This window comes from Rhinolophus sinicus, linkage group LG12, assembly GCF_036562045.2.
Source record: "Rhinolophus sinicus isolate RSC01 linkage group LG12, ASM3656204v1, whole genome shotgun sequence".
Lineage (NCBI taxonomy): Eukaryota > Metazoa > Chordata > Mammalia > Chiroptera > Rhinolophidae > Rhinolophus > Rhinolophus sinicus.
Genome location: NC_133761.1, coordinates 53511361 through 53539352, shown reverse-complemented (window position 1 = coordinate 53539352; position 27992 = coordinate 53511361). Strand labels below are relative to the sequence as shown.

Sequence of the window (27992 nt, the reverse complement as noted above, 5' to 3'; positions counted from 1 at the left end):
AAGAATCCTACTAATTTTGGAGCTGTGGAAGGGAGGCTCAGAGAAGTTAGGTAACTTGCCTCAGGTCATACAGCTTTAAGTGGTAGAGACAGAATTTAAACCAGATTAATTTTGGCTCCAGAAACAATGTCTTTAACCATCACACAAAAAATAGCAAGTAACATATTATAGAAGGAGCTTAGGATCAAAGAATGTAGAGAGAGAAAGAAAAGGAAAGGAAAGTCTTGCTTGTACTACATGTCATACATTATTAGAAATGAGGAATACGAGGGAAAACATGAACAATGTATTAAACACAAATCATTTAAAGTAATATTTTCATATCTCTTTTTCTCATATTTTTACATTTCTAAGTACGTATTTATTCACAGAATAACCACTCTGAGGAGACTAATTCTGGGAGATTTGAAATTTTCTTTAAAAGATACTGTTTTATCAGACTTGGGCAAGATTTCTTGCCCTAGGATTTAGTCCACACCCTCCCCATAAGACAGTTATTAGTGAGATGTCAGCACTGTGGAAATCTTTGATAATCCATACAATTTACTTAGGAGAAGCGTGCTGCATTCAATTAGAAACCAGAAGACCCAGATTCTAGTTGTGAATCAAAGGATCAATCAAGTGACGTAAATGAGGTGTTTCAGTTTCCTCACCTGTACCACATATTTTGTAGCAGAGGCCAAGGCAGAAGTAGAGCCAAGCTCATGCTAGACAGCAGCCAATGCTAAGCACCAAATGTAATCAATCAGCCCACAGCCCTCTTCTCAATGTGCGAATGTAACGTGGAGTCACACCCATGCCCAAGCTAGGTGGTCATTTTGTGACTTTTTCCCTCCCTTAAGATTTTTATGAGGCTCATTTTACTCTGATTTCCAATATAAAAATGACCAGAAAAGGAGAGATGGGAAGAATAGAATATAGTAGGATTGACCTACGGCAACATCTTAAATTTGCCTCATAAGAATACAGGGGATAAAGTGAGAGTTAGTGGGGAAAAAAGGACTTTATGAAGAGAAAAAAGAAAATTAAATTGCAGGCATGCTCATCATCATCTTATGTTATGGGCAACTCAGTAAAAACACTGGATGCTGCCTGTTTAATATCAGGAACATAAAGCCCAGGAATGCAAATTAGTACTAAAACAATACATGAGGAAAAATAAACACCTTAAAATATATTTATTTATCTTTATTTTCTAAAATTTTTATAATGAACACACATTACTAATATAAAAAAAAGTTTCTAAAAATCTTTAACTTTTGACATGATACAAAGTGGTATAAAATATATCATTAATGCTTTAGAAACGTATACACGCAAATTAAAGTACACCATATGTTAGGCAACAGAAAAGCGAAGAAAATAAATTGCTATACATAAATTATCAAGATATAGAGCTTCTAGATATCTAGATAGAACAAATTTCTGGTAAAGTCCATACAATAATTGTTGGTTTTTAAACAGGAAAGGATGTCTGAAGATACCGAAACCAAGCCTATTTCACAGTATTTTTGTACAGTCTTGTCATTTTGTGTTAGATACATACAACCATCTACTGAAAACAATGAAACAACTTTATGTTTTTGTAAGAATTTAGATTTACATTTGGTCTTAGCCAAAAGGCCGAGAAGCAATAGAATTTAGATTTTATAATGTCTACTACTAGATAGCTAAAAATAGTTATGCAATATAAAAAAAAATGTTGCTTTGCTATTTGTCTAGGAAAGGTATATGCCCAAACAAAAAGTAAATACAAAAAAAATTCCTTCGCAGCAATTCAAATGTAACACTTAAACAGTACAAGAAGCAGGTATCGCTTACATTCCTCTCTAACTTCAAAACATACCCAGATCTTTGTCTGTAACTCCACTTTCCTTCAGCTCTTCAGATGCTATTAACTGCGTAAAACATTTCCTCCCCAGGGATTTTTCTACAGCAGCTATCTAAAAAGTTAAAAACAAACAAACAACAACAAAAAAACACTTTTGGGGAAACTATTGTATTAAAGTAGAAAATTGAAAATAATTTGAGAAAGGTTTCTTTTATTTTCTAAAAGATCCCATGCTATAGACATATGACATTTAACATTTTTTTCTGTAAATAACTTTCAAAGATACAATCTCTTACCTTATGTTTAGATAAAAGAGGACTGTGGAAAAAAAGAGAAAAAAAGAATTAAAAATAAAAATTACAGCAGCAATATGCTTCCAAACAAATGTCACTGAAAAAAGACTGTAAAAAAATATTACAGCTTCCCTGGACTCTAATATTAGCACACATTTCCACTGTTGGAACATTACCACTGGTTCACATAGTTCAAAGTGCAGCTATATCATGTGTTAATCTCCTTAGATAGCCAGTTACTATTGAAAACCCCCAAGTAAACTTACAAATGCTGCGATCCAGAAAAAAAATGTTAACCTTTTGCTAATAATGTATTTGAAGAATATTTCACACGCATATATATTGAAAATTTTAGTTTGTTGTTATAATCTAAAATAGATTATGGCAGAAGACAATTTCATTGGCATTATCCATGGAAACAGACAACAAAAAAATTATTTTTAAATATTATATTTTAGGAAATACCCACTTTTAACAGAATGCATATATCCACCAAAAGGCATGCACAAAAATGTTCACAGCCATTTTATTTATAATATTCAAAAACCAGAAACAATCCAAATGTCTATTCACAATAGAATGAATAAATAAATTGCTACACAGTCACATGAGGACTCCACAGAAGAATAAAACAGAGCATATTACCATTACACACAACGGCATTTAACAGACATAATGATGGGCAAGAGAAGTTAGATACAGAAATCTACATTCTGTGTGATTACATTGATATGAAATTACAGAACAGAGGAATACATACTGTTACAGAACTCAGATAGTGGTTACTGTGGGGTGAGTGGGTACTGACGTGGCACATGCACGAGGGAGCTTTCGGAGGGGCTGGACTGTTGTATATGTTGGTCAGAGTGGTAGTTACACAGACATATATGTTTATGTAAACATTCATCAAGCTTGTGCATTTCACTGTATGTATAACTCAAACACATTTTTATATTACAATTTTAAGAGTAATGATTTGGGAGTAATTATCCAAATTCAAAGCATAAAAATGCCAAGCTCAGGTTATGTTCAATAAATATTTGTTTTTAAATAATAAAACATTTGTATCACATTAAAAAATTATTAGTTCCACGGGAAGGGCAGAGAAAAGTATCTATACTGAATATTCTGAAAGTAAAACAATTCCCTTTACTTATTTTAAAAGATCCCATTATTTTAAAACTCTATGAAGTTGAAAGTGAACCTATTTCACAGGCTAAGAAATTAGGTTATCATGTGGAATCCCTAAAAGTACTGTTTAAAAGGTTCTAAATGTCTAACACAAGAAAACCGTCATCACAAAAATTGAACGAGCATCACTTCTGAATCTAGAATCATTCAAAGGCTGGTTCTCCAAAACAATCGGATGCAAAAGCAATTCTCTACTGCATCAGCTAAGCAACAATTACTTGTGCCTGTTCCATGATTAACAAATAGAGTTTTAGTTTAGTCATTGTGATTCTGAGCAAAAGGCAGACAAGGTTAGCAACAGAATGGCGTCTCAGCATTCCTGAGGGCTTAGGATGTTCACCTCGGATCTGCCCGTGTAATTATTCTCATGCCCCCTCACCTTCAGAATTCTAAGTTTTCAAACAATGACTTAAAAGAAAAAACATTTAAGTGTTTTATTATTACTGTAATTTAGTTTTAAAGACCTAGCTCTTTGATATACATAAAGCAATTTAAAATTATTTGGTAAATGAGGTTCATTTTGGTTAATTACTGTGCTGCATGCATTTGTTTTCTATTATTAGGCACACTTAAAGATGTGTTTTTACTACAACATACAAACATTAACAAACAAGTGCAACAAAAAATCCTAATACACAATTTTTTCCATTTGAATCATCTAATTTCTTCACCACAAAGAGTCACTATTAGGAGTTATATTTAAAATTTTCTAATTAGAAGGTACTTTGAACCTATACAAAGTTGACCTTTTACTGAGTTTAGTTTAAGAAACAGATAAAAGCTGAGAAAGGAACCTAATCATTTTATCTGATTTAATTTCTTCAGTTGAAAACATTAACAAAACAAATGAAATGGATTGTGTATTTTATTCAATGCCACAATGCTTCAATATTCTATTGCAACTCATTCAAACAAAATACTGAAATACTTACTCTTGATGTGTTGTGCAAAATTTAGTAAGCTGTTCAAAATCTTCACCATTAAATCCTTTTTCTGAATTCCTTACAGACGTAACTGTATGTGGTTGTACAGTTTTCCATTTTGTTTCTAAATTTAAAATATTTGTTACTCACTGAATATTGCAAATCATATTTAGGAGTGAAAAATAGTTAACTGGCACCACTGATTAAGATTAGCATGTAAAATTACCTTCTCAAACAACCCAGAAGTTAACAGTTAGAAATAGCTAAGTGATGACTTTTCAGTGTTAAGTAAATATTACCCCCGAGACTAAATTAGCCAGTAGGGCAGGCAAAGGGATCAGAAGAAATGCAAATAGTTGCAAGAGTTCTCTTCTTGGCATTGATATGAAGAACAAAATACAAAGAGAAAGATTTTCTCACAATGACACGGACTTGTGGTAGAAATGCTACTTTCTTTGCAACATTAACTTAGCTGTAGAAACATTTAGTTTCTGATTTACAAAATCCAGGCAAATATGTTAACTGTTTAGATAGCAACCTGTTAATTTCTGATAATTCCACATTCTCTGTTAGTCTGTACTCACCCCACTGTTCTTGAATGGAAGAAAGATTTGCGAGCAATTGCTCGTGATACAGTCGTTCAAGCTGAATGAACTTCATTGCTTTCTCATCTGAATAGAAAATTTGAGGAAAATAGAAATCCAGGCTATTTACACTTAGCCCCATATTTGAAGAATAATGTCCTATATAAATTGAGAAATTTGAAGCTTACCAAAAAATGAGAGGACTCTAAACATTTTTAAGTTTAAACAAATCTTAAGTAAGGTTTCTTGATTTTGAAGTAGGTACATTTTAATACAGCATATTATGCAGTAGCTATCTGGGTTCCATTCTATAAGCAAACAGTAGAAACTAAAAGAAAGTTTTAACATTCAAGGAATGCCTGCTTGCTAATACTGTTTCCCCGAAAATAAAACCTAGCCGGACCATCAGCTGTAATGTGTCTTTTGGAACAAAAATTAACGTGAGGCCGGGTCTTATTTTTAATATAAGACCCGGTTTTATATTATGGTAAAATAAAATAAGACCGGGTCTTATATTAATTTTTGCTCCAAAAGACGCATTAGAGCTGATGGTCCGGCTAGGTCTTATTTTTGGGGAAACATGGTAATATGTCTCTAGCAGCCAATTAATCGTAATTTAATTGGAAATAGGACCGACATAAAATCCTGGAATCTAAGTGTTTCCCCTTTTTTCTTCTTTCCTTAAATTACTTTCTGTGAAGCAACTATGCTACCCTCTTGTCAAACTGTTTCTGATTTCAACTTACCTTGATCCTTTACTTATTTCTCACTGAATGCTTTTCTCCCACAAAACCAAAGGATTACATGCCTAAACAAGGACAGAGCAAAACATTATATGGATCTTTTGTAAAAAATTTAATTAACTTGCCACAGTAATCTTCATAATTATGTGATTCTCCCTTTGTGTAGATTTTCTTATAAACTTCTGTGTTCTCCATCTGTTGCACACACTTAGCACCATATGAGGTTGGGATAAATTGTCCAACTGTCTACCTTCCTTTGGGCCATGTTCTAAATGTTGACCCAGAAAGAAGGGAGAGGAAAACTCACTGTTTAGCTTTTTTTCCTTCCCAAGGTCACCCAGACGTTCAGTTCTCTCTCTCATTTGTCGTCTTAAAGGTATACCAGGAATCATAAAATTGTCCAGGGAGAAGCAGGGACAATCAATTCCGCTTTCCTCTGCCCATTACTTAAAGTATACCAATGTTTCTCACTTGATTGAACATAAAAATTATCTAAAAAACTTGCTAACATGCAGATTCACGGGTCTGATCTCCAGAAGCTCTGATTCTAGGGCCCATGAATTCGCATTTCTAAGAAGCGCCCAGGGATGTTGATGGCTGGTCTGCACGGTACTACGCCATACTGATAATTTGGTTTAAAAAATAAATAAATAAATAAATACATAAAGAGAGTTCTAGCTTCATTTCCACCAGAATTAGATTTTCCACATACTTAGTAATAAACTGCCATTGTCTGAGGTTGTTACCAGTGTGCTCGGTTGGGTTCATGTCGGTAACTGCTTATCCCTCAATCTGCGTAGAGGTGTGTGAAAGTTAACAAGGTAGAAGGAAAAGAAATCACACGAATGGGGAAAAACAGATGCTTCTGTAGAGAGCATATAGTGGGCCATCCCTCAAAAAGAGAAGCAAGTTTTTAAAAGGGGAAACTGAAAAACTGAGGGAAGAAATCTTTCCTACACAAGAGTTTGCAGACAGTCTCATTGGACAACATTTATTTTGTTTATTACGAGTCAAGAATTCAATCTCCTTTGAAGATGTATATACAACTGGAATAAGACAGTCCTAGATCTGCTATGTGCAATATGCTTGGCAGCCCTTACCATACGAATACTACTTGACTTGCACTTCTGTTAAGAAAAAAAACAAAGAAACTCCAATGGATTTTTTAATTGTAATTTTCAGTAACATGATATCCCCCCTCCTAAACACACAAATATTTAGATTTTGGTAAAATTGGGGCTTATTTATGGAAGGTCGAATTAGGGTGGTTCCAGAGAATTTTTGGAGTGCTAGAAATGCCCTACATCTTGCTTTCTGAGGTGATTACATCGGTGCACAAAACTGTTAAAACCCGTTGAAAACGACAGATCTATACATTTCATGTAAATCTCAATTTTCGAAATGGGCAGTTTTTTCCTTAAGAGGTCTAAGAATTTCTTCCTGTAATTCAGAAAAGGATACAGTCCTCCTCCTGGAAATAGGACTCTGCTATCTGTTGAAAACAAACAAACAAAAAACCCCAGGAAATTAACATTTGGATAAGAAGTCAAATTTGGGAGAAATCAAGACCTTGACACTCTGAAAGTCTCTAATACCAAACTAAGAAAACTCTTTATTTAACTACATTTACCAGTTCAGAAGAAATCTGACTATAGGCACAGGACACATTTGTGAAGTCACTTTTATTAAGTAAAGCAAACAGAGACATTCTTTGGTCTTAATACAACCTCATTCTGCCTATTCTCTTCCAAGTCAAAGCAAACTTCACGGATGCATTAGAGTTTAGAAGTAAAAACTCTAAAGAATGAGGAAAATACTACAGAGACTTATAAAAGTACAACACAGGTAAGAGAATGACTTTGTTTATAGTCAATTAAAAAGTTGAACTATGTCACATGACAGGAGACCTTAAAACACTACTCATTTCATTTCTGTTTCACAAACTACCTCATGGGACTCTGACTTTTGGTTCTGTTTTGATATTACAGAAAAGGCTGGGTCAAGTGCTAAACGTTGAGCAATGATGCTTGGAATATACCAAAGTGCTGCAGAGTCTAAAGGGCACTGGCCGGGGTGAGACGGGGCACAGTGTCGGGATCTGGTCCCAGTTGCGGCTTATCACTTACCAGATTCATTCTAGGGCACCTTCAAATTTAAAAAAATTCTTTGGTTCTAAAAACTTTGGGATCTTTTATTTAGGTCTTTATTTAATGCAGCATTTATAAATAGAACCATAAAACAGAAATTATCTTTTTTGAGAGATATCTGCATAAACTGACCATATTTACAATATTTCATATACGTTCTTGACACCCTTAAAACAGTTTCCACTGACTCTTACTAAATTTCTAGTTAAAAAAAACAACAAAAAGAAAACCCAGGTGTTCCACTTATAGATTAGTGTCTCCGTTTTCTAGGTAGCTGCCAATGCAAAAAGCAGTAAGTTCTTTGTCAAAGCTATAAACGAGCAATAAAAGAGGAATAGCTTTTCCAAATCCCAAAGTGGAAACAGCATATGTTTAAAGGAAAATATAATGCCTAGTTTAAATTTATTGTACAGATATAACACTCTTCCATGAGCAAGATAGACAACTGGACTCAATCACCTTTCTTGTACATTTTTAAAGTTTGATTCCGTACTTGTCTTCTACTGTGAGGACTTTACAAAGGATAAATTGCTTTTCAAGACTCTGTTTGTCTTTTATCAGCTCTTTGTTCTAATATCACAGCACTAGTTTGAACCAAATCAAAATGTCACTATTCAACCTTTTTTTTTTTAACCTACAAAATGAGAATTCCATATACTACAGTAACCAGTAGTGTGCTGATACATGTTTAACAATCAGCTCTAGAGTGTTGGGGAGAGCCTTGATTTGTAGCATTTGCTCATTTTTGTGGTGTCAATACCACCATCATGGCTGATTTCAAGCTATTAATAACATGGACATCACTGAAAATGGTTCTCACGCGCTGGTATACTCGCAGGCTAGAGCACACCACTGGGTTACATCTAATAGACATCAGTGATCACATTTCACCCACAAACTTCCAGTGAAAAATCTATGGCATGGCATAGATTTCTCTGCCATACATGATACATAGTTTTACATTGCCCATCACGACAATTGCCTAGCTCTTCAAAGCCACTGTCCTTTCCCTTTTGTGTTCGTGCATCACAGACACAAAGTTATTAATAAGTAGCTCTCACTTAAGAAGTTATTTTTGGGGGTCCATACCTATTCGGAACCAGATTATCTGGCACTACAGAAATATAAATTTCAATTAGAATTCAGTTCTGTGGCAGTTCCAATACCATAAAAGAACGGGTCGTGAAACCCAATGCCTCAAAAGCAAAAGGCATTTCCAGGTGAAAGGACAGCTTGAAAAATAAACATACAGGGCATTTCCCCTAAAAAAACCTAACCCTGGGAAGTCGTGCAGGACGAGAGAAGATGTGATTTTCTTTGATGTCTCATGTGTCTAAATCTGGAGGTAGCCTGGTAGAGCAGAAAGAAGGTGGGTTTGAAGGTCAATAACCTGAAACCACGTTCTAGTCCAAGCTCTGACATTACCAGCTGTGTGATCTTGGATGTGTCATTTCATGACTCAAAACAGGGACAATAATACCTACAGCCCCATGAGACAAAGCTGCTGTAAGGATTAAGTGAGAATATGTACTCAACATAGTGCCCAGAACATAGCAGTAGGTGCCAGAAATGGTTTTTGTATCTGAACCGAAAGTGCAAGATGCAAAGTTAGAACTCATCCCTCTCCATTTCCACTGTCACCACCTTAACCTGGATGCTTTCTCACCTGATGCTTGAATTATAAATGTCTTCTTTTAGTTCTTATTTTTATCAAAATTATGAATATATATGGTTTAAGGAGTCAAATAGTTCTCTAAGGTGAGTATAGGGCCCCTCTTGTCCTATACCTCTTTCTTCAGGAGCAAGCACTTAGATTTATTCACCTGTTGTTGTTTTTTTAACCTTCTACATCTCTAAACATTATGCACATATTTGCTATTTCTTGATTTTTTTTCAGTTTTAGTAGACGATGAAGATTGAGTCCTTTGATTCTTCTCTACCCCAATCCTACAAACACAAACACCTTCTCTCAGATACTTACCCATTCCACAGTGTTACATTGTAGTCATGGGTAGATAAATATTTAATGTTTACTTTACTATGAGCCAAACATTTTTTTCCTTTTGTGAAAACTCTGTGTGTTCCCTGGAGTTACTTTTTCCCTTTTTTTTTTTTTTTTGCAGTTTTCCGTGCATTTCTCACTTGTATAATTCCAAACACTCCATCAAGAGCCTAAATCTCTCAATATATTCAGACACATCAAGTATTCAGTAACAGAAAAAGGATAGAATAGTCTCTCTTCAGACTCTCTGGTCTGCTCTAAACAGGACTGTCTACACTCTTTTTGGTGCACAGCTGTCATCTTAGACTCTCCCTTTACCTGGGAATTCCCTTCACCTCTCTCCTGGGTAACAGTCCCAGTTTCCTGTATCGCATATCTTCCTATTTCTTGGTTTACTCCCTTGTTTGGATGGACTGTATCCTCTAGTAGTTTTATGAGAAAGAGTAGAAGGGAGATACCAAAGTCCCTGAATGTCCTGGGCATATCTGAGGAAGTGACAGGAGGCCAGCATACCTGGGAAGGAAGGAATGAATAAGGAGAGTTGTAGGAATTAAGGTCTAAGAGGTAACAGCCAGATCACGTAGAGCTCATAGGCCACGGTGAGGATTTTGGTTTCTATTATGAATGACAAGAGAAGCCACTAGAGAGATTTGAGCAGAGAAATGACATGACCTGAGTTCAATTTCATTTGGATCCCAGAGACTGCTGTGTAGAAGGAAAAAATGCAATGGAAGTCAGAGTGAAGGCAGGGAGGTGTCCATAATGAGGACTTTACTGCAAGAACCCAGGCGAGATTCGATGGTGCCTTGTACTGAGATGGTAGCAATGAAGGAGGGAGAAGAGAGCAGATTCTGGACATATTTTGAAGTGGATCTGCAGGACTTGCTGATCGGATTTGGATGTGGGGGAAGTGAGTAAAGGATGACTTCCAGGTATCCGGTCTCAGCAACCGGACGGATGGAGCTGCCATTTAACAAAGGGAAGGCTAGGAAAGCTGCCGTTTTAGGAGAAAAAGAAAAGTTTAATTTTAAACGTCGTAAATTTCAAATCCCCGTTAGACATTTGAGGAAGCTGCATATTTAATTCAGAACTGAATTTGGAAGCACTCCAATGTTTAAATATTACTAACATTTGGAGGACTCAACAAATAAGCCAGAGAAGGCATGGCCAGTGAGTTAAGAGGTAAAAACCAAGAATGCGGGGTCCCAAAAGGCCAATAAAGAAAAAGCTTCAAAATGGAGTAGGTGATCAACTGGTCAATGCTTCTAATGGCTCCGGTAAGATGAAAATTCAGGACTGAATTTTCATCTTACCGGAGCCATTAGAAGCACTGGATTTGACAACACTGTGGTCTCTCGTGGCCTTTACAGTACAATTTTGGTGGAGCACTGGGGACAAAAGCCAGACTACAACGAGTTCAAGAAAGAACTGGGTATGGAATATTACTTAAATAGAATTCTTTCCCCAAATGTTTTAACGTGAATCAAATCATGGAGAAATAACCAGACAAATCCTAATTATAGGACATTCTACTAGAATTCCTGGGCTCTTCGTAAGTGTCAATGATATGAAAGTAAAAAAAAAAAAAAATTTTTTTTTTTAAATTTAAAAAGCTTCAGGATTGCTCTGGATTATGAAAGACTAAAGAATCTTGACAACCAAAGGCAGTATGTGCTCCTTCACTGGATCCTGGATTGGGGGAAAACTAGTTACAATGAACATTTGTGGAACAACTTGAGGTTAACCTAACTGTAGGCTGTATATTAAATAATACTGTATGGATGTCAAATTTCTTGGGGTTGATAATGGCATTGCAGGCTATGTTCTTGGGAAATACACATGCAAGTATTTAGGGATGAAGTGACACAATGCCTGAAAATTACTTAAAAATGTTTCCGGAGAAAATATGTGTGCATACGTGTTGGTGGGGGTGTGTGTGTGCAAATTTGTGGCAAAACTTCAACAACTGGAGAATCCAGGTGGAAGACACAGTGTGAGGTGCTACGAATTACTGAAATGAATAAAACATCATTGCATTTCTCCCTGATTTGTCTCCCTTGGGAGGTGAGAGAATATTTTGTATTCCTGGGCCGAGGGGGAAAGCCATGAGCTGGCTCTGCGGCCCCGATGCCTCAGTTTACTGCAGGCTTCACCATGTTTTTGCTGAGCCCCCCGCCTTCATGTCTAACAAGCAATCTCTGACTTAGTGACAGTGAGAGTATAGTGATAATGTGTAACATTTATTTGGTTTTTCCTGTGTACCCAGCACTATGTTAAATGTTGTTACCTGCATTTATCTCATTTAATCCTCTGCAACTTTACAGAAGAAGAAACTGAAAGCCACTTAGCTTGTCAGTGGTAGAACCAAAGCACATACTTTTAAACCACCGCTATACTCTCTAGATTGTTTGGAGGCTGAAATAACAATAAGTGTGAATACACTTTGCAAAGTCAAGCCACTAAACAAATACAAGGAGGGTTGAAAGATTAGAAAGCTGCCTTCGTGTTGGTGCTTCTCAACTCTGGCAAGTTAGGAACACGTTAGATAGAGGTCAAAAAGCAGCACCTATTTTCTCAAAGGCATCCTTCAAGTTCACAAAGGAGGTAAATATAAATCTGTAAGAATCTACATTTTCCTGCCTTGCCACAAGTTATTTTACTTTCTAAAAATTAAAAATTACTCACTACTCATTGCAAAAGTTAAAATGAAACAGAAGTAAGTGAAATAAAAAGTAAAGCTTTTTCCATTCCCATATGCCAGTTATTTTCATTTTTAGGAAAAGCAAAACACAGCTCATAAATATCTTCATTTTTCCTGACTTGGCTCTTGTACAAAAAAGCTTCCTTGTCACTGTCCTAAGGGCCTCCCACTCTCTCCATCTTCTAAGTTACCCGCCCAATGATCAGAAGAGCTATTTTTCTAAAATTCAAATTTGAGTGTGCACTCCCATAATTAAAAACTCTCAGCCCTTGAAAGGAAGGCCTTAATATCCCCAGCTATCCGATCTCATTTCCAAAATCTTTTCCATCGTAATCTCCACCAATATCCCAGCCAGGCCTTCGCACAGGCTGATCTCTCTTCCGGTGCCAGCTCGCTGTGTTCATCTAACGAGTGCAGGCACCTCCTGCAGGATCCCAGCCCGAGAGTCGTCCTCTTTGGACCTACTACAGACAGGACCAAATTGAGGAAGCATTTTGTTCTTCTGCTGCACCTTAAACATGCCTACTGTTACACTTAATACAGACTTCTACAATCATTAATCTATGTAACTGTTTCTCCCATTCCATAGGGGCTCTTAAGGACAGATCCTGCTACGTAATTGTTGCTTCCCTCGCGTTCAGCATTGTTTTTAGCACCTAGGTGGTGCTTACTAAGCACGTGCTACACTGACTCTTATTTGCACACAGCTTATTCACTAAATAAAAGAAGTCAGCAACAATTTGAATGAGAGAGTACGATCCAAGGCCAGAGTGTGGCCAGTGAGTACAGTGCTGACTGTACTCCGCACATTTCCCATCAGCCACTGATCCAGGGGCATCGTCTCCTGGGCTCATCAGTGACAGATGGGGTAGAATCAATGACAGAGAATTGGGATTTCGGGTTATTGCCAACTCTGGTCCCAGAATGTGAGTGAGGCTGGAAGTGAAAGATTTCATGTCCTACCTGATGCAGGCAAAGGGGAAGGGCTGTTGAGTCCAACTCCTCCACTTCACCTCGGATCAGTGAGAACAGCGACTGCAGAGCCAGCTTCGGGGCTCCTGGAGGGTCGTTGGCGTTCACTTCGGCAGACGCTCCATCACCAACAGCACGTGCGGCTGCACTTACTACATTTTCTTGCATTGAAGGTGGGGAATCTCCTGAAGAAAGCCCTTTAAGAAGTAAACAAAATGTCTATGTTAGAACAAATTTCCATCATGGTGAATACCTTAAAACAATTATTCCTGATAATCATAAAATTTTCAAATAAAACTAGTTATACAAAAAACAAAACAAAACAAAAAACAAAGCAGAAACCACAAGTTATTGTCCTGCTTAACATTATGATGATACCTGAATGCTCCTATTAGCACACACATAAACCATTTTTGTGTGTGTGCAGAATTAAGAATATTAAAAAAGATCTAAAGAAAAGTAGACAGGTTAAAACCTGACCAAAAACTTGATTCTCCCCAAGGAAAAAAGGATTAGCTACAATTTGAAGTCCTGGCTTGCCCCAAATGCGAACTGAATAGGAAGATAAATGTGTTTATCATATGAAATGGCTAAAGAAGTTAAACGTTCCTCTTTAAACTCTGGTCTGATAACTTTAGAACTACTTCTGGGTCCCAGAAGAGCAGGAATTCAGATGCCAGACTGAAAATTTTTTTCCTAATAAAAAGTTAAGTAACACAAACTTCTGAAAAAAGAAAATATCCCAAATGAATAACTGCTTGGCCCACAGCTCCTGAAATGATGCACAAAATTTAAAACATTTAATCATTATATATTATAACTTCACCCTTCACTGAAACCTCAGTATCAGTTCTAATTTTCATATCTGAAGTGAATAGACTGCCTGTGTGCGTGTGTACGTCCCTTCAGCTGGTCTGCCTCTGAGGCTCTTTCTCAGTAGTGTGTGTGCACCGTGACTGAGGCTGCCTTCCCAGCCCTTTAGAGTGTGTCCGGAAGCCTGTCTTCTACCGCCTTCCAAATAAACCCACTGCTCTGGCCACACCGGTCAATTCTTCATCTCTCTAATACACACTCTGTGCCTTTCTGGGCAATTACAGATTCTAACAGTTGGAATATGTTCCTCTCATCTATGCCTATTTATGTTCTACCCTAACGAAATCCATGTATTTCCCTATAACATGGGCCTGAAGTAAATTTATTTCCCTCCAATTATGGCCTTACATTATGTTGTGTTGCACTATAGTAATTGGTGTAATGTCTCATCTTTATTAGATCATAACTCCTGAAGCAGAGGGATTAATTTATCTACCATGTATCCCAATTATATCCAGCAGTGTCTTCAGCATTAAAATTCCAAGTCCTGTGCTTTAAAAAAAAAAAAGAAAAGAAAAAGAAAAATCACCTATCGTGATTCCTTACATTTTCCTACTAAATCCATTTTCTAAGTTATTTTAATAATTAATGTTATGCATAAGCACAATTTATAAACAAGCAATGTGCTAGTAAATATAATTATGTAGCCAACAAAAAATTTCAATATAAAACATAACCAACAGAAGTTCCAAAACCCTACACAGAAGCCTAAGGATTCCAAAAGCAACAGAAGGCTAATGCAACAATCAGAAAGAATATAGTACTTTAACCACCAAGGGTGGGGAGGGGATGGAAAATATGAACTAGGCTCAGATGGGTCATTCCAGATGGGTTAAGGGGTCAGGGAAACTTGCAAGACTCATACTACAAAAGGATTATCTCTTGGGGCTTGTAGATCATGAGCTTCAGAGACAACTTAAATAAAAAAACTGGCTTACCTCTCGAGATAACATTCCTTGCTAGGACAAGCAGTATGAAACAAAGAGCACTGGAATAGGAGCAAGAGAGTTCAGTTCTGTCATTTTCTAAATGACCTTGGATTAGACATTTTATTCTCTGTACTAGAGTTTCCTCACCTTTAAGATGAAGGGATTGGCTAGATCTCAAGTCCCTCCCAGATCTGATCACCTCAAACATTCAAAATCTCCAGAGCAATTCTGGTATTTAAGAAATGTAGACAGGATGGCCCCAGCCTCCAGGGCAGTTCTGATGGACGCAGGCTCCTGGCCTTCCCCAGAGCCAGGCCAAACCTTGCAGACCCAGCCTCCAGATCGGTGGCACTCATGGCCCCAGGCTCCAAGTTCACTCCAGCTCAGGCCACCCCTGCTGACCCAGGCTCCAGGCTCATGGGTTCATCAGGTCCACCCCAGTGGTTCCAAAAACCTGGCTGGCCCCCAAGGACCCAAGCACCACACTGGCCCCTGTGGACCAAAGCACCAGGCCGAACCACCTACTGACCCAGGCTCTAGACTTACCTGTCTAAGGAGTCCAGCACCAAGCCTGTCCACGTACACCACCAGATAAAACACTCAGATAGGCAGACTGGTGAAACTTTCCCTTTCCATGCCATTCTGTAAACACTACCTCAAATACGCAAACACCAATGCAAGGCCACGTGGATCACAAATGATCAAGGAAACATAACACCTCTAAAGGAAACTAATGAAACTCTAAAAACGACCCTAAAGACATGGAGCTCTATGAACTCTTTAAAAAAGATTTCAGAATAATCCTCTTTAAAAAATTCAGTGAACTAAGAAAACAAATAAATGAAATTAGGAAAACAATACATGAACAAAGTGAAAAGTTCAACAAAGAAATTAAACTGCTAAAAAAAAAAAAAAAAAAAAAAGAACGAACAGAAATCCTAGACTTGCAGAATATACTGACTGAACTGAAGAATTCAATAGTCAACAGCAGACTCAATCAAGCAAAAGAAAGAATCAGTGAACTCAAAGACAGATCATTTGAAATTATCCAATCAGAAGGCCAAAAAGAAAAAAAGAATGAAAAGGTGCAGAGAAAGCTCATGGAACTATGGGGTTCAATTAAGAGAAACAACTTACATATTACTGGAGTCCCAGAAGGAGAAAAGAGAAAGGGGCAGAAAGCAAACTTACAAAAATAAAAACTGAGAAATATCTAGATCTGGAGAGAGATTTTGACATCCAAGTTCATGAAGCTTATAGTTCCCCCAAAGCTTCAACCTAAAAGATACATTATAATAAAGCTGTTTAAAATCAAAGAAATAGAGAAAATTTTAAAAGTAGCAAGAGGGAAAGAATTCCTCCCATACAAGAAAACTCCCATAAAGCTACCAATGGATTTCTCAGCAGAAATTTTGCAGGCAGGAGAGAGTGGGATAATGTGTTCAAAGTGCTAGAAGGAAAAAACTGCCAACCAAGAACACTTTACCCAGCAAAGTTGTCCAAAAAACAAAAACAAAACAAAACAAAACAAAAAAACCCCAAAATACCCCACAGCACTACAAAGGTAAGAATATAATCAAATTCAGAAAACTCTAATACAGTAATGGTAGTATGTAAATAACTTTTAACTCTGGCATAAAAATTAAAAGACAAAAGTATTAAAAATAAGTATGGCTACAATAAAGTACACCCTGATAGCAGAGCCAAAGACACTATTAAAGAAGAAAACTGTAGACCAATATTTCTTATAAATATAAATGCAAAAATGCTCACCAAAATACTAGCAAACCACATTCAGCAGCATATTAAAATGATCATACACTACGACCAAGTTGGATTTATCCCAGGAACTCAAGGGTGGTTCAACATAAGAAAATCAATCAATATAATACACTGCATTAACAGAATGAAGAAAAATCTTACACCATCACCTCAGTTAATACATAAAAAACATTTGATAAAATCCAACACCCTAGATAACTGACCCTTTGATTGTTTGCCTTTCCCTTACCAAGCTTTAATTCCCACTCTAATGTTCTAAATTCACCAATAAACAGTGAACCTGTAAAACCTAAGGCACTCTACCCTCGACCCCAATAAAGGCAGAACCACCCCCCTCCTCAAGACCTTGCCGTGTGGTCCCAGGTATGTCGTGTATCCTCCAAGACCTGTGAGTAATAAACCTTTTTATTTCAAAGATCACTGATGGTTACTGCTGAGATGTGCTTTGCCGTCTTAACAAGAACCACAAGGGCTGGCCCATCACACCTGCTGGCTGTGGTCCAAGAAACATCCGTGTGGGCTCGCCTCAAGCAGTACGGGCCCAGGTGAGAGCCCCCAGTCACTTCTAGCCCATAGCATCACCATAGGCTGAAACTGACCCCAAACAATGGCGATTATCAAAAAAACAGAAAATAAGTGGCAGTGAGGATGTGGAGAAGTTGGAACCCTTGTGCATTGCTCATGGGAATATTACAGCTGCTAATGCAAAACAGTTTGGTGGTTCCTCAAGAAATTAAACACTGAATCACGACAGTGATCCAGCAACTCCATTTCTGGGTATATACACAAAATATGTGTATTTCTAGGTATACAGACACTTAAGTAGATACATGTATGCCAATGTTCACAGCAGAATTATTCACAATAGCTGAAAGGTGGAGACAACCCAAATGGCCATCAACAGATGAACGGATACACAGGAGGTGGTACATACATAAGGAATGCATGCCGTAACACGGATGAACCTTGAAGACACTATGCTAAGTGAAAAAAGCCAGTCACAGAAGGAAAAATCTCATGTGATTCCACTTATATGAAGTCCCTAGAACAGGCAAATTCAGAGAGACAGAAAGTAGAACAGAGGTTCCTAGGGCCTGGGGGAGGAAGGATGGGGAGTTATTGCTTAATGCTGAGTCTCTGGGGTGATAAAAATTTTGAAAAGTGTGGTGATGGTTACACAACATGTGATTAATATCACTAAATTGTACACTCAAAATGGCAAATTGATGTTATAAGTATGTGTCTTACTGCAATAAAAAAAATAGAAGAAAATGCCTTCATGTCTGTGATTTCATGTTACGATTCTTTGAGCGACGGCATAACTGAGTTCCTTAAACTGTCTTACTCGTTTATGCTGACGCATATCTTGGCCATAATTGTGGAAGATGGACCAGAACTAAATTTGAATACATGGTTATGCAGTTCCTCTGCTAGACTCTCTGTGCTTTGCTCCTTTCTTTCCTCCCACATTTCATCATGTTAAGGTTCTAATTAGTACCATGAAAACAGAGAGGCGAGTACTCACCATTTAAATATTTTCAATCCGTGGCTAAACATATTTAAGTGGTAAAAAGGAAATAGTCCTTCCTTTTTCAACCAGTATTATGAGTGAGATAAATCTGAAAATGAGCCAACTGCCTTCTGAACTGACCCGGGATCAAAGGTGTCTGATGTAATTATGGCCCAATTACCATTTGCTCCACGTGGCACGTTGTTCTTCTGTGCCCTTGGGCAGAACAGGGCTGTGGGCAGGAGTGCTGGCTGCAGTCAAGCTTCTCTGTGACCTGACTTCTCTCAATCTGGTCCCTCAGAAATCAATGGCTAAAAACTAAATTAAGTGACATACAAAGAGCACTCAGCACTCAAAAGTGGTAACACTGTTCTCTCGACTGAGTGTTGGGTAAGTGACTTCAATGTCAACACAGGGATGGAAAGAATTAAAAACAGCCCCTGGATTTTATTTTAGGCGGCATCCTGAAAATGGCTTTTAATACTTCAGGGCTGATTGAAGGGAAAGGACTCAAACGAGGCTGAAAGACCACTCCTTCACCAGCTAAATCACTTGTTTCAAGTGTTTTCGTAGGAATGTGCCATCACAGCAGACTCCGAAAGACAGCAACATATAAACCTACAAAAAATAGTCTTATTTTCTTCTCAAGTAGATGCCACAAAAGGTAGTTGTCTTGAGTGGAAGGAGCAGCCCTTTTTATAGCTTGTTTGCTTTGCTGAGCTCTTAAAGAAGCAGAGCTCTAATTATTCATTAAAATTGTAATGAGTCCCACATTTTAAATGGAGCAGTCTGTTGGAAAAAGCTAGAGGATGGCAGAGCACACAGCTCTCCCACTCCAGCTATGAGGTGAGTGTCGTCCAACGAAGTATGTGATGTGTTACTCCAATCTAGTAACTCCTAACTGAGCTTTCCGCTGCAGGTTTTGTTTTTTTTCCATTAGCAGTCAGAAAACGCAGGGGATTATACTTCAAGGTCATCTTCTACCGTCCTTCCAATTGCTCTCTCCATTCAACACATGTTGAACTTGTCCCGTCAGCGAGGAGTGCTCCCTGCTGCCCTAAGGCACAGCTCCCAGAATGGACTTTAAACACGATGCACTCGTGTAATAATTTTATTATTTAACACCCGCCTTCCTGCTAACTCCATGAGGAATCCAAGAGAGTAAGGGCAAGATCTGTCTTGTCAAGACTGCAGGCACTGCTAGCACAGGGCAAATATTTACACAGAAGAAAATCAATGAAAGGCGGTGAACTACCATTACTAGCATGAACCCTATCAAAAGGGCATCACTGTTTGGCAAGAGAAGTGAAACACCTTATCACTCGTTAGGAGCCCTGGAGTCACATACTAATTCTTACTTTCTCTCCTGTAAAGACGGACAAGGTACTTACTGGATTAAACCGTAACTTTCTCATTTGTAAAAATGAAAAGGTTATAGTAGGTCATTTTCAGGATCCTTTCTCGCTCTCCCAAATCTATATATCTCAGGTCTAGACCTCAGGGCCAAGATGATAGCCCTAAGGTCTAGACAAATGCCCACCTAGAGGTCTACAGAACCCCCATCACCATATCGCCTTTGCCCTCTTTTCCCCAGGCTGCTCCTTGGCTCCCTGTATCCCCACCCTCAGGAAGAGGCGTTTTCATGCACCTGGTGTCTAAGCCAGAAAACGGGGGATTAGCCTGGGCTCTTTTTTCATACTTAACCTGTGATCCAGTCAATTTCACTCCCTTAGGAACTTTGAATCCACTTACTTCTTTCCCACCCCACAGTGACTGGACAGGTCACCAGCACCCCTTGCGTAAGTTACTGCCAATGCCCCTGCATTGGTTGCACCACCTGTAATCTTACACAGGTCTAACCCATCCTCCACACTACAGACTGAGCATCTTTCTAAAAAATGCAACTTATATCACATCACTCTCTTGTTCAAACCTATGGGAAGGCCCAAACTGGTTATTATAACACAAAAAATCCTTTATCATCTGCACCTTGCTAATCTTTTGAAACTCAATCTATTTCCCCTAGATTCATTCTTCCCTTTTATTCTGCTTCAGCCAAACTGACACTGAAAGCTGCCAAGACACTGTCTTCCTGTCTTCTGGGCGTTGGTGCGCCCTGCTACGTCTGATGTCCTTCCTCTCTGCCTTCTCCCCATCTTCTTTACTTGGCCGGCACTTATTTGTCCTCACTCAGCTGAGGTACCAATTCCTCCCGGAAGCCTTCCATAACCCTCCTAGGACAGCGTATTTCCCCAGCCATGTGCTTACTTAGCACCAATCACGCCTCCTGTCTTGTTAGACTGCACTTGTTAGTTACTTGGCTCCTGCACTTGAACATAAAAAACTCAAAGGCAGGTTCACCAAGTTTTATAATGCCTGGCATATAACGCTTAGGAAGTATATGTTGACTAAGTAACCTTGTATGGTTCTACAAAATAATGTAAGAAACATTTTTATAAAGGGAATAATTCTTCTGTTATGTAAAATCCTGATCTAGTCTATCTTAATTAAAATCTTTTTGTGGTAGGCAGAATAACGGCCGCCAAGAAATCTATGTCCCAATCCCCAGAACCTATAAATATATTACATTACATTGCAAAGGGAACGTAAGGTAGTGGATGTGATTAAGGCTGCTAATCAGTTGACGTGAAAAAAGGGAGCTTATCCTGAATCTTCTCGGTGGTTCCAATATAATCACGTGGGTCCTTAAACGTGGACGAGGAAGACTGGACATCCCACATGTGTTGCTAGATTTGCAGATGGAGGAAAAGCACCACAAGCTGAGGAACACAGGAAGCTTCTAGCAGCTGGAAAAGGCAAGGAAGCTGATTCTTCCCTGGAGCTTCCGCAAAGGAACGCAGCCCTGTGACACCTTGATTTTAACCCAGCGAGACCTGTGTCCGATTCCTGACCTACAAACTGTAAGATAATAAAACTGTGTTGGTTTTAAGCCACTAAGTTTGTAGTCATTTGTTATAGCAGCAATAGGAAACCAATACATTTTTAATATCGGGGCTTTTTTTTTTAAATTAAGGGAAGTTTGGCTAGTAAGCTTAAAGTCCCTAAAATTATTTAAATCTTATAAATCAGGAACTCTTCTATTCTTACATAGGGAACAGCTACCTTTCAGAAGAGTTATGATCTGTCTTCACTGATCAACCCTTAATGAGGGAAGGGTAAAAACAGTTCTGCAGGTCACTTTTTAAAAAAATTTTAGTTTTAAAGAGCTGGAATATCTACTAGGAGCAGAGATAAGGTAAATCAGGACATCAGAATTATAGAAGTTCTGAGTATAGTCTGTAAGAGTTAAATTGCCCATTTGCCCACCTAATGATCAGAATGGGTTACGATCCCAAAATATCAATCCCAGCATCTATCACTCTTCTTATAGTAATTCAGCCAATTAAAACCTTTTAATTTGGATGCACAATCCTGTTCACCACAGTCCACATCAATCCCAGTGATCTCAATCCTGGCCAGAACGCCCGGCATATAGATTCTCTGACTGAGCTCATTGGATACTCGAGTTTGGAGGCCAGCTACTGTATAAAGGTTCTACTATGGTCGAAGGCAGGTAAGTACAATGCAAATATGCCCCGAGGATTCATACTTCATGGCATTACAAGTTATTACTTCAGTTATCAGTTAACAGGTTATATGTTAGGCATGTTATATCTGACATTAGTAGGCATGTTATATCTGACATTAAACTAGGATGTCACTGGAAATATGTTTTTAGGAACACACATTCAAGGAGAAAGGGGCAGGGATAGATAGGTAAAGCTAAAAAGAGAATTAAAAAGATCCTAGAAGATACTGACAAAAATAAGAGGGATTTAGCATCAAGTTAAACCAATTTTTTCATTTGGCTCAATGTTGCTCCTAGTCACGCCACTCAAAATTCATCTTGTGACATAAAGACAACAACTACCATTTAGAAGCACCTATTTTATGCTGGGTACTTGACGGAGTGCTTTACATTCAGGATTGCTCATTGCAAGGATAATCCTGTAAGGCACGTAGGATCAGCCCTCCCATAGCCAAGGAAAGAGGTTCAGAGAAAGAGTTAGTACTTTTCTAGGGTCATGGAAGTAGGAAGAGGCAGAGCCTATATTCAGATCCAAAGTCTTTGTTCTTCTCACTACACAAGCTTGACTTCAGGCCACAGATTCATTTCCAAGGGCTGTTTTCCTTCCTCCTTGTCACCTCGCAGCTGGCCACTTTGTGAGGGCCTCCAGTGGGACACGTCAGGGCACTGCATAGTGGCAAGTCAGTCTAGAAGGGTCTTCCTTTCTCAAGTTCCATCTGCTGACTATCTCTGGCTTCCTGCCATTTGCTCAACTGGTTTGTCAAATGTTTAGATACTATGGTGACAGAGTAAATAACTAAAGTATGTTGCTATGGCAACCATCAGGCACTTTATCTGAATTTGGATCTTACAACCATGCAAAATTTATGCCACCAGGGGCTGGGTTGGGGTGGGGGGGAGGGGAGGAATGGGAAGTGACTGTTAATGGGTACATGGTTTCTTTTGGGGGAGGGATAAAACATTCTAGAATTAGATGGTTGTACAATTTTGTGAATATACAACCACTACCCACTTTATAAAAGTGTTTTTTATGGCATGTAAATTACATCTCAATAAAAAACTGTGGCTATAACCAAAAGAGTCAGATATCACCAAATATTAGAGAAGATGTAGGGAAATTATAATCCTCATATATGGCTGGAGGGAATGTAAAATGGTACAGCCACTTTGGAAAACAGTTTGGCGGGTCCTAAAAACGTTAAAAAGAGTTACTTTATGATCCAGCAATTCTACTCCTATGCATACATAACCCCCCAAAATGAAAACATATGTCTACACAAAACTTGTATGCAAATGTTCACTGGAGCCTTATTTATAATAGCCAAAAGTAGAAATAGCCCCAAACACCGAGCAGCTGACAAATAAATGAAATGTGATGTATCCATACAATGGAATATTATTTGATCATTAGAAGGAATAAAGTACTGATACATGCTACAACCTGGGTGAATCTTGAAAACATTACGCTAAGTAGAAAGATGCCAGTCATAAAGACGATCTGTCGTATGATTCCCATTTATACGAAATGTCCAGAATAGGCAAATCTATAGGGACAGAAAGTAGATTAGTGGTTGCCTAGAATTGGGATGGCTAAGGGGGGAAATGGAGAGTGACTGCTAAAAGATATAGGGTTTCTATGTGTGGTGATGAAAATGTTCTAAAATTGACTGTGGTTATGGTTGCAAAGCTTTTTGACTATATTAAACGTCACTGAAATGTGCAGTTTCAGTGGGTGAATTACATGGTATGTGAATTCTAGCTCAATAAAGCTGTTGAAATTTATAGAACATTATTTACCTAATTTTTAGACTATTATTTGCCTAAAACAATGCTAGTGAAAACTTGATGCAGTGCAACTTGTAACCCTGCTTAGTTGACTATATTGAGGGGATTCAATTCTATTAAGGAAAGAATAAGCCCATAATATAATGACAACTGGACTTATGTGAGGCCAAGTTCAAGATTTTAGCAGGTCTATAGAAATGCTGCCTTCAGAAAACCTGTAAGTATTGACATGTCTTCTAATACTATTGCTCTGTCTCTTTTTTTCACAATAGTAGTTTTGGGATACATGAAAAATTACTATAAATTAACCTAGGTAAGAAAACAGAAGAGTGAATAAATTTACCTTAATGTATGTTTCCACAACAAGTGTTGAAAGAGCACCTAACTACAATAAACTTATTTCTGGTTTGGAATTGAATATTACATTTTATATATCATTTCACGTTTGAGAAGCTATTTTATTATGAGAAAAATACTCATTTGCAAAATTTTGAAACTTTATTTCCTTAGGATCTTAAAATTTCACAGTAAAAAGAACAGTCAATACACCCATGTCTAGCATAAACTGTCCGCATTCTTAGTTTTGACATAGAGAATGGATTATGGAGAAACAGGACAGGAGACATCTTTAGGGGGTTTCACAGCACTCGGGCTAAAAATCTTGATGCTGAACCAGGGCAGTGTAGATGGAGAGTAACAGACCAACTACAGAGACCACAGGGAGATACAATCACTTGGAATTGGTGATTGGATATGTACTGAGAGCGGACAGGCTTCCGTGATTTCTTAGGGTAAACTGAGGAAAGCTCCCAGGCAATCCTAAAGCTTCCCATTCTAGGTCCCTTCCAGGTTAGAAAGACATAATTCTATCCTCAAAAAAATCCTTCCATTCAGTTGAAAATTCTTTTGCCCACCCAAACTTATCTTCTTTTAGTTTAATAAAACTTACAAAGTACAAATAAAAATGTATCCCTTAATGTGCAAAAAAATCTAGAGGTACCCTAGAGGTGAATCACCAAGTTTTAATTAATTGAGCTTAGGCTCCACCATTTCTGTTCAGAAATCTAAGAAACTCCCTCAGGAAGGAATCTGATAGACACATGTAGATGAACATCATCATTATACAGACAAGGAAACTGAGGGGCAGGATGATTAAGTTCCATGAAGTAAGCTAGAACCAGAAGTAGGATTTGAACTTAGTTTTTACAACTCTTAATTCAGTTTTCTTATACTCTTAAACTTATCTTATATAAGATATAAAATAAATTTTAAAAATAATCTGTATAAAGACTATCCCTAAGTTTTATAAATCAGATTATTTCAAATGCATTAGGGGATAGTCATTCTACATATATCTGCTCACTGGGTCATAAGTACTAAAAAACTTTAAATTGCACAGTTACACTTAGGGGAACTGCACTGAAGTCATGGAAGGAAGGAGTAAAAGGAGCCGGGATTCTGAAGCTACGACTGACCTTTACACATATGCAACTAAGTCTCAGTTCTTAAAAATGTCACAAGATCAGATTTGAGAGACACAGTCAAATTGCCCTTGAATAATATATAGAATAAATCAATTTATATACAAATAGTATTGCATATCATCTGCTTATCCTTTCTTTTAAGAAAATGCTTTCATATCCCTTGTCAAAATTATTTTAACTTGCTTTAAGTCCACTAGGGAAAAGCAAAGACAACGGGCTCAGTCAACTGGAAAGCCAACTTAGGAGTTACATTTAAAAGTTACCAAATCACCTTACAGAATAAATAAGAATTTGTAGAAACTGGAAAGTCTCATCTTTTACTCCAAATAAAAAATACAAATAAAAAACAGGACATGGATAGACTGATGATGTTTGTAATCAGCCAAAGAAGCAGAAAAGAGCAGATGAGAGGAGACACTGCACTTCATCCACTGGAGCCTTATACAAATCTGGGTGAAGTGGTGCTAACCAGAGTCCCAGTCTGGGATGTACCAGAACTCTCCAGTCCCATGATTCTGATCAAAAATTTCCAGAAGCTGCCTTTTTCAAGGCTGCCCTGTGGTTCAGGCAAAAATTCCATAATTTCCAACTTTAAGGGCCAAACCACATACCCAATTACAAATGCCCTAAATTACTTTGTAACCAAAGTGATTATAGATAATTAAAGCTAGATGTCCCATTCAATACTGGTATACGATGTATATTAATATATGTTCATGTATATTATTTGCCTACTGAGTATAATGGAAAGATTCTATAAACAGGTTGCGTAAGACTGTAGCAGCACATAAGCTCATAGGTTAGAGATCAAAGCCACAGTGATGACAGAAGGCTGAAAATGGTAGAAAATGTTCTAATTTATAAAGAAAGGGCTATATGTACATTTAAAGTACCTAGTGTGAAAACATGTACAAAGAATACCAGGTTTAGCATTTCTGATAGCATAAATAAAGAGCCATAAAGAAGTGGGTAAATGATGGAACACCCGTACGCTGGAACACTGTGGAGACATGTGACATGCATAGCATTCCACACAGCTGAATCTGTACATGTGAGCGTAGAACTAGCTCCGGAACATATTAAGAGAAGAAAACCAAGATGTAGGACAGAATAAACAGTATGGGGTGGGAAGATGATTTATTTTCGAGGAACAGCAGAAATAATTTTTTAAAATACCTTGTGGTATCTTCTTAGCAGTGCCTCTTTTGCATCTAGAACTTCTTTTTCCAGGTATTCTTCTGTCCTTTCCCAAGAAGTCTTGTTCACCCCGGGGGTCTGCACAAGGAGTGTTTTCTAGGTTCTCACCTGCGGCCACCTCGCAGCTCAGCGTGCAGCTTTCATTATTGTTGAGACTGTCCTGCTCAGACACTTCAGGCTTGCCCATGGCACGGCCACTGCTGGTCAGATGCTCACGCCCATCCCCTTCAAGCTGGTTTTCATTTTCGTCGGAGGCAGAAGGCAAGCATGTTACCATACTTTCCACACAGTCGCCAGGATGACACCCATCTTGTGGTTCTATCTGCGGATGACATGTAGGAGTCTCACTGCCATCCATTAGAGCATCTTTTGTTGAACCATGTAAGTTTCATTAAAGTCCTTCCATGTCTGCAATGACAAAAAGAGAAAAGCTGCTTCGTTTTCTAAACTCGGGATTCTCAGTGATCGTTTATTTTCTGCTTCTCTTGGGTTGTCTGACTGGAACCAGGGAAGGAAAAGAAAGGACTGAAGCTCCTTCCTGCGACCTCTTCCTCACTCACAACCCCACCCCGTCTCACCTCATCTAGTTCTCACTTGACTACAATGGCTGCACGTATATTAGCTGAGAGCTTGTCAAATTCGGATGTAGGCCTATTAAATCAGAATCTCTGAGGATCTGAGCCCAGGGACTGATAGGTATTTTTAAGTTCTCTAGGTGATTCTAATGGGCATCGTGTAGGGATCACTGCCTTAATGAAAGAAATTACTGGTTAAACAACGTTGTCTGCTAAAATCAATCACTCATCTTATCGCCGGACACTTAACTATACAAGTAAAAGTTATTTGTATTCAGTTTTTGTCTGGCCAACAGCAGTATTTGCAAATGAAAACATTTAAACATGTTTTTAAAATAGATTGGAAAAAGGCAAGTGAGGGAAATTCAGGTAGCATATATTTACACCATATTCTCATTACATTGTTTACTTCCAGAAAATAAACCCTGGAAAAGTACCTTAGAATTGTTAGCAAATTCCTTTTATAAAATTAAAAAAAAAAAAAAAAAAGGACGTGATTAACTCTAGGCTATCTAGTTGAGACCTGGAAAAATCTAAATCTATTCCAAGGAGCCTGCTAACATTTTAAAGATCCAAAATGGATTATAAGTCCTTTATCAGTCATGTTTTATCCCTTCTAAAAGCACATTACATTTTAAGGAAAATGATGCTAGCTAGATTTAGATTTACTTTTATGTTGGCCAAGCATTATTTTGGGCTTGAATCAAATACAATATTCCAATAATTTTGGAAAAACCTCAACGATAGGACTTTTAAAAATTATTCTAATTAATAAACACATGCTTACTCTTTAGAAAAATGTAAAGTAAAATTCTTTACAAACATGAAAAGGAAATATAAAATATAACATTAACTCTACACTGATTGTATCATATGTTTTC

General features: G+C 37.9%; 1 protein-coding gene across 3 annotated transcripts in view; it reads right to left on the bottom strand.

Moving 5' to 3' along the window:
- Nucleotides 1–27992, bottom strand: part of CNST (consortin, connexin sorting protein) — a 75884-nt gene that overhangs the window by 20732 nt on the left and 27160 nt on the right. Inside the window, exons 2-8 of one of the 3 annotated variants that reach the window (XM_019730890.2) lie at nt 26516–26944; nt 13379–13584; nt 7027–7057; nt 4823–4909; nt 4248–4362; nt 2128–2149; nt 1847–1943 (exon numbers count right to left, since the gene is read on the bottom strand). In XM_019730890.2, the coding sequence (XP_019586449.2) occupies nt 1847–1943; nt 2128–2149; nt 4248–4362; nt 4823–4909; nt 7027–7057; nt 13379–13584; nt 26516–26894 (937 nt within the window). In that variant the 5' untranslated portion in view covers nt 26895–26944. The remainder of the gene's footprint in view (nt 1–1846; nt 1944–2127; nt 2150–4247; nt 4363–4822; nt 4910–7026; nt 7058–13378; nt 13585–26515; nt 26945–27992) is intronic. The other 2 variants (XM_019730891.2, XM_074316894.1) reach the window with 2 other exon arrangements.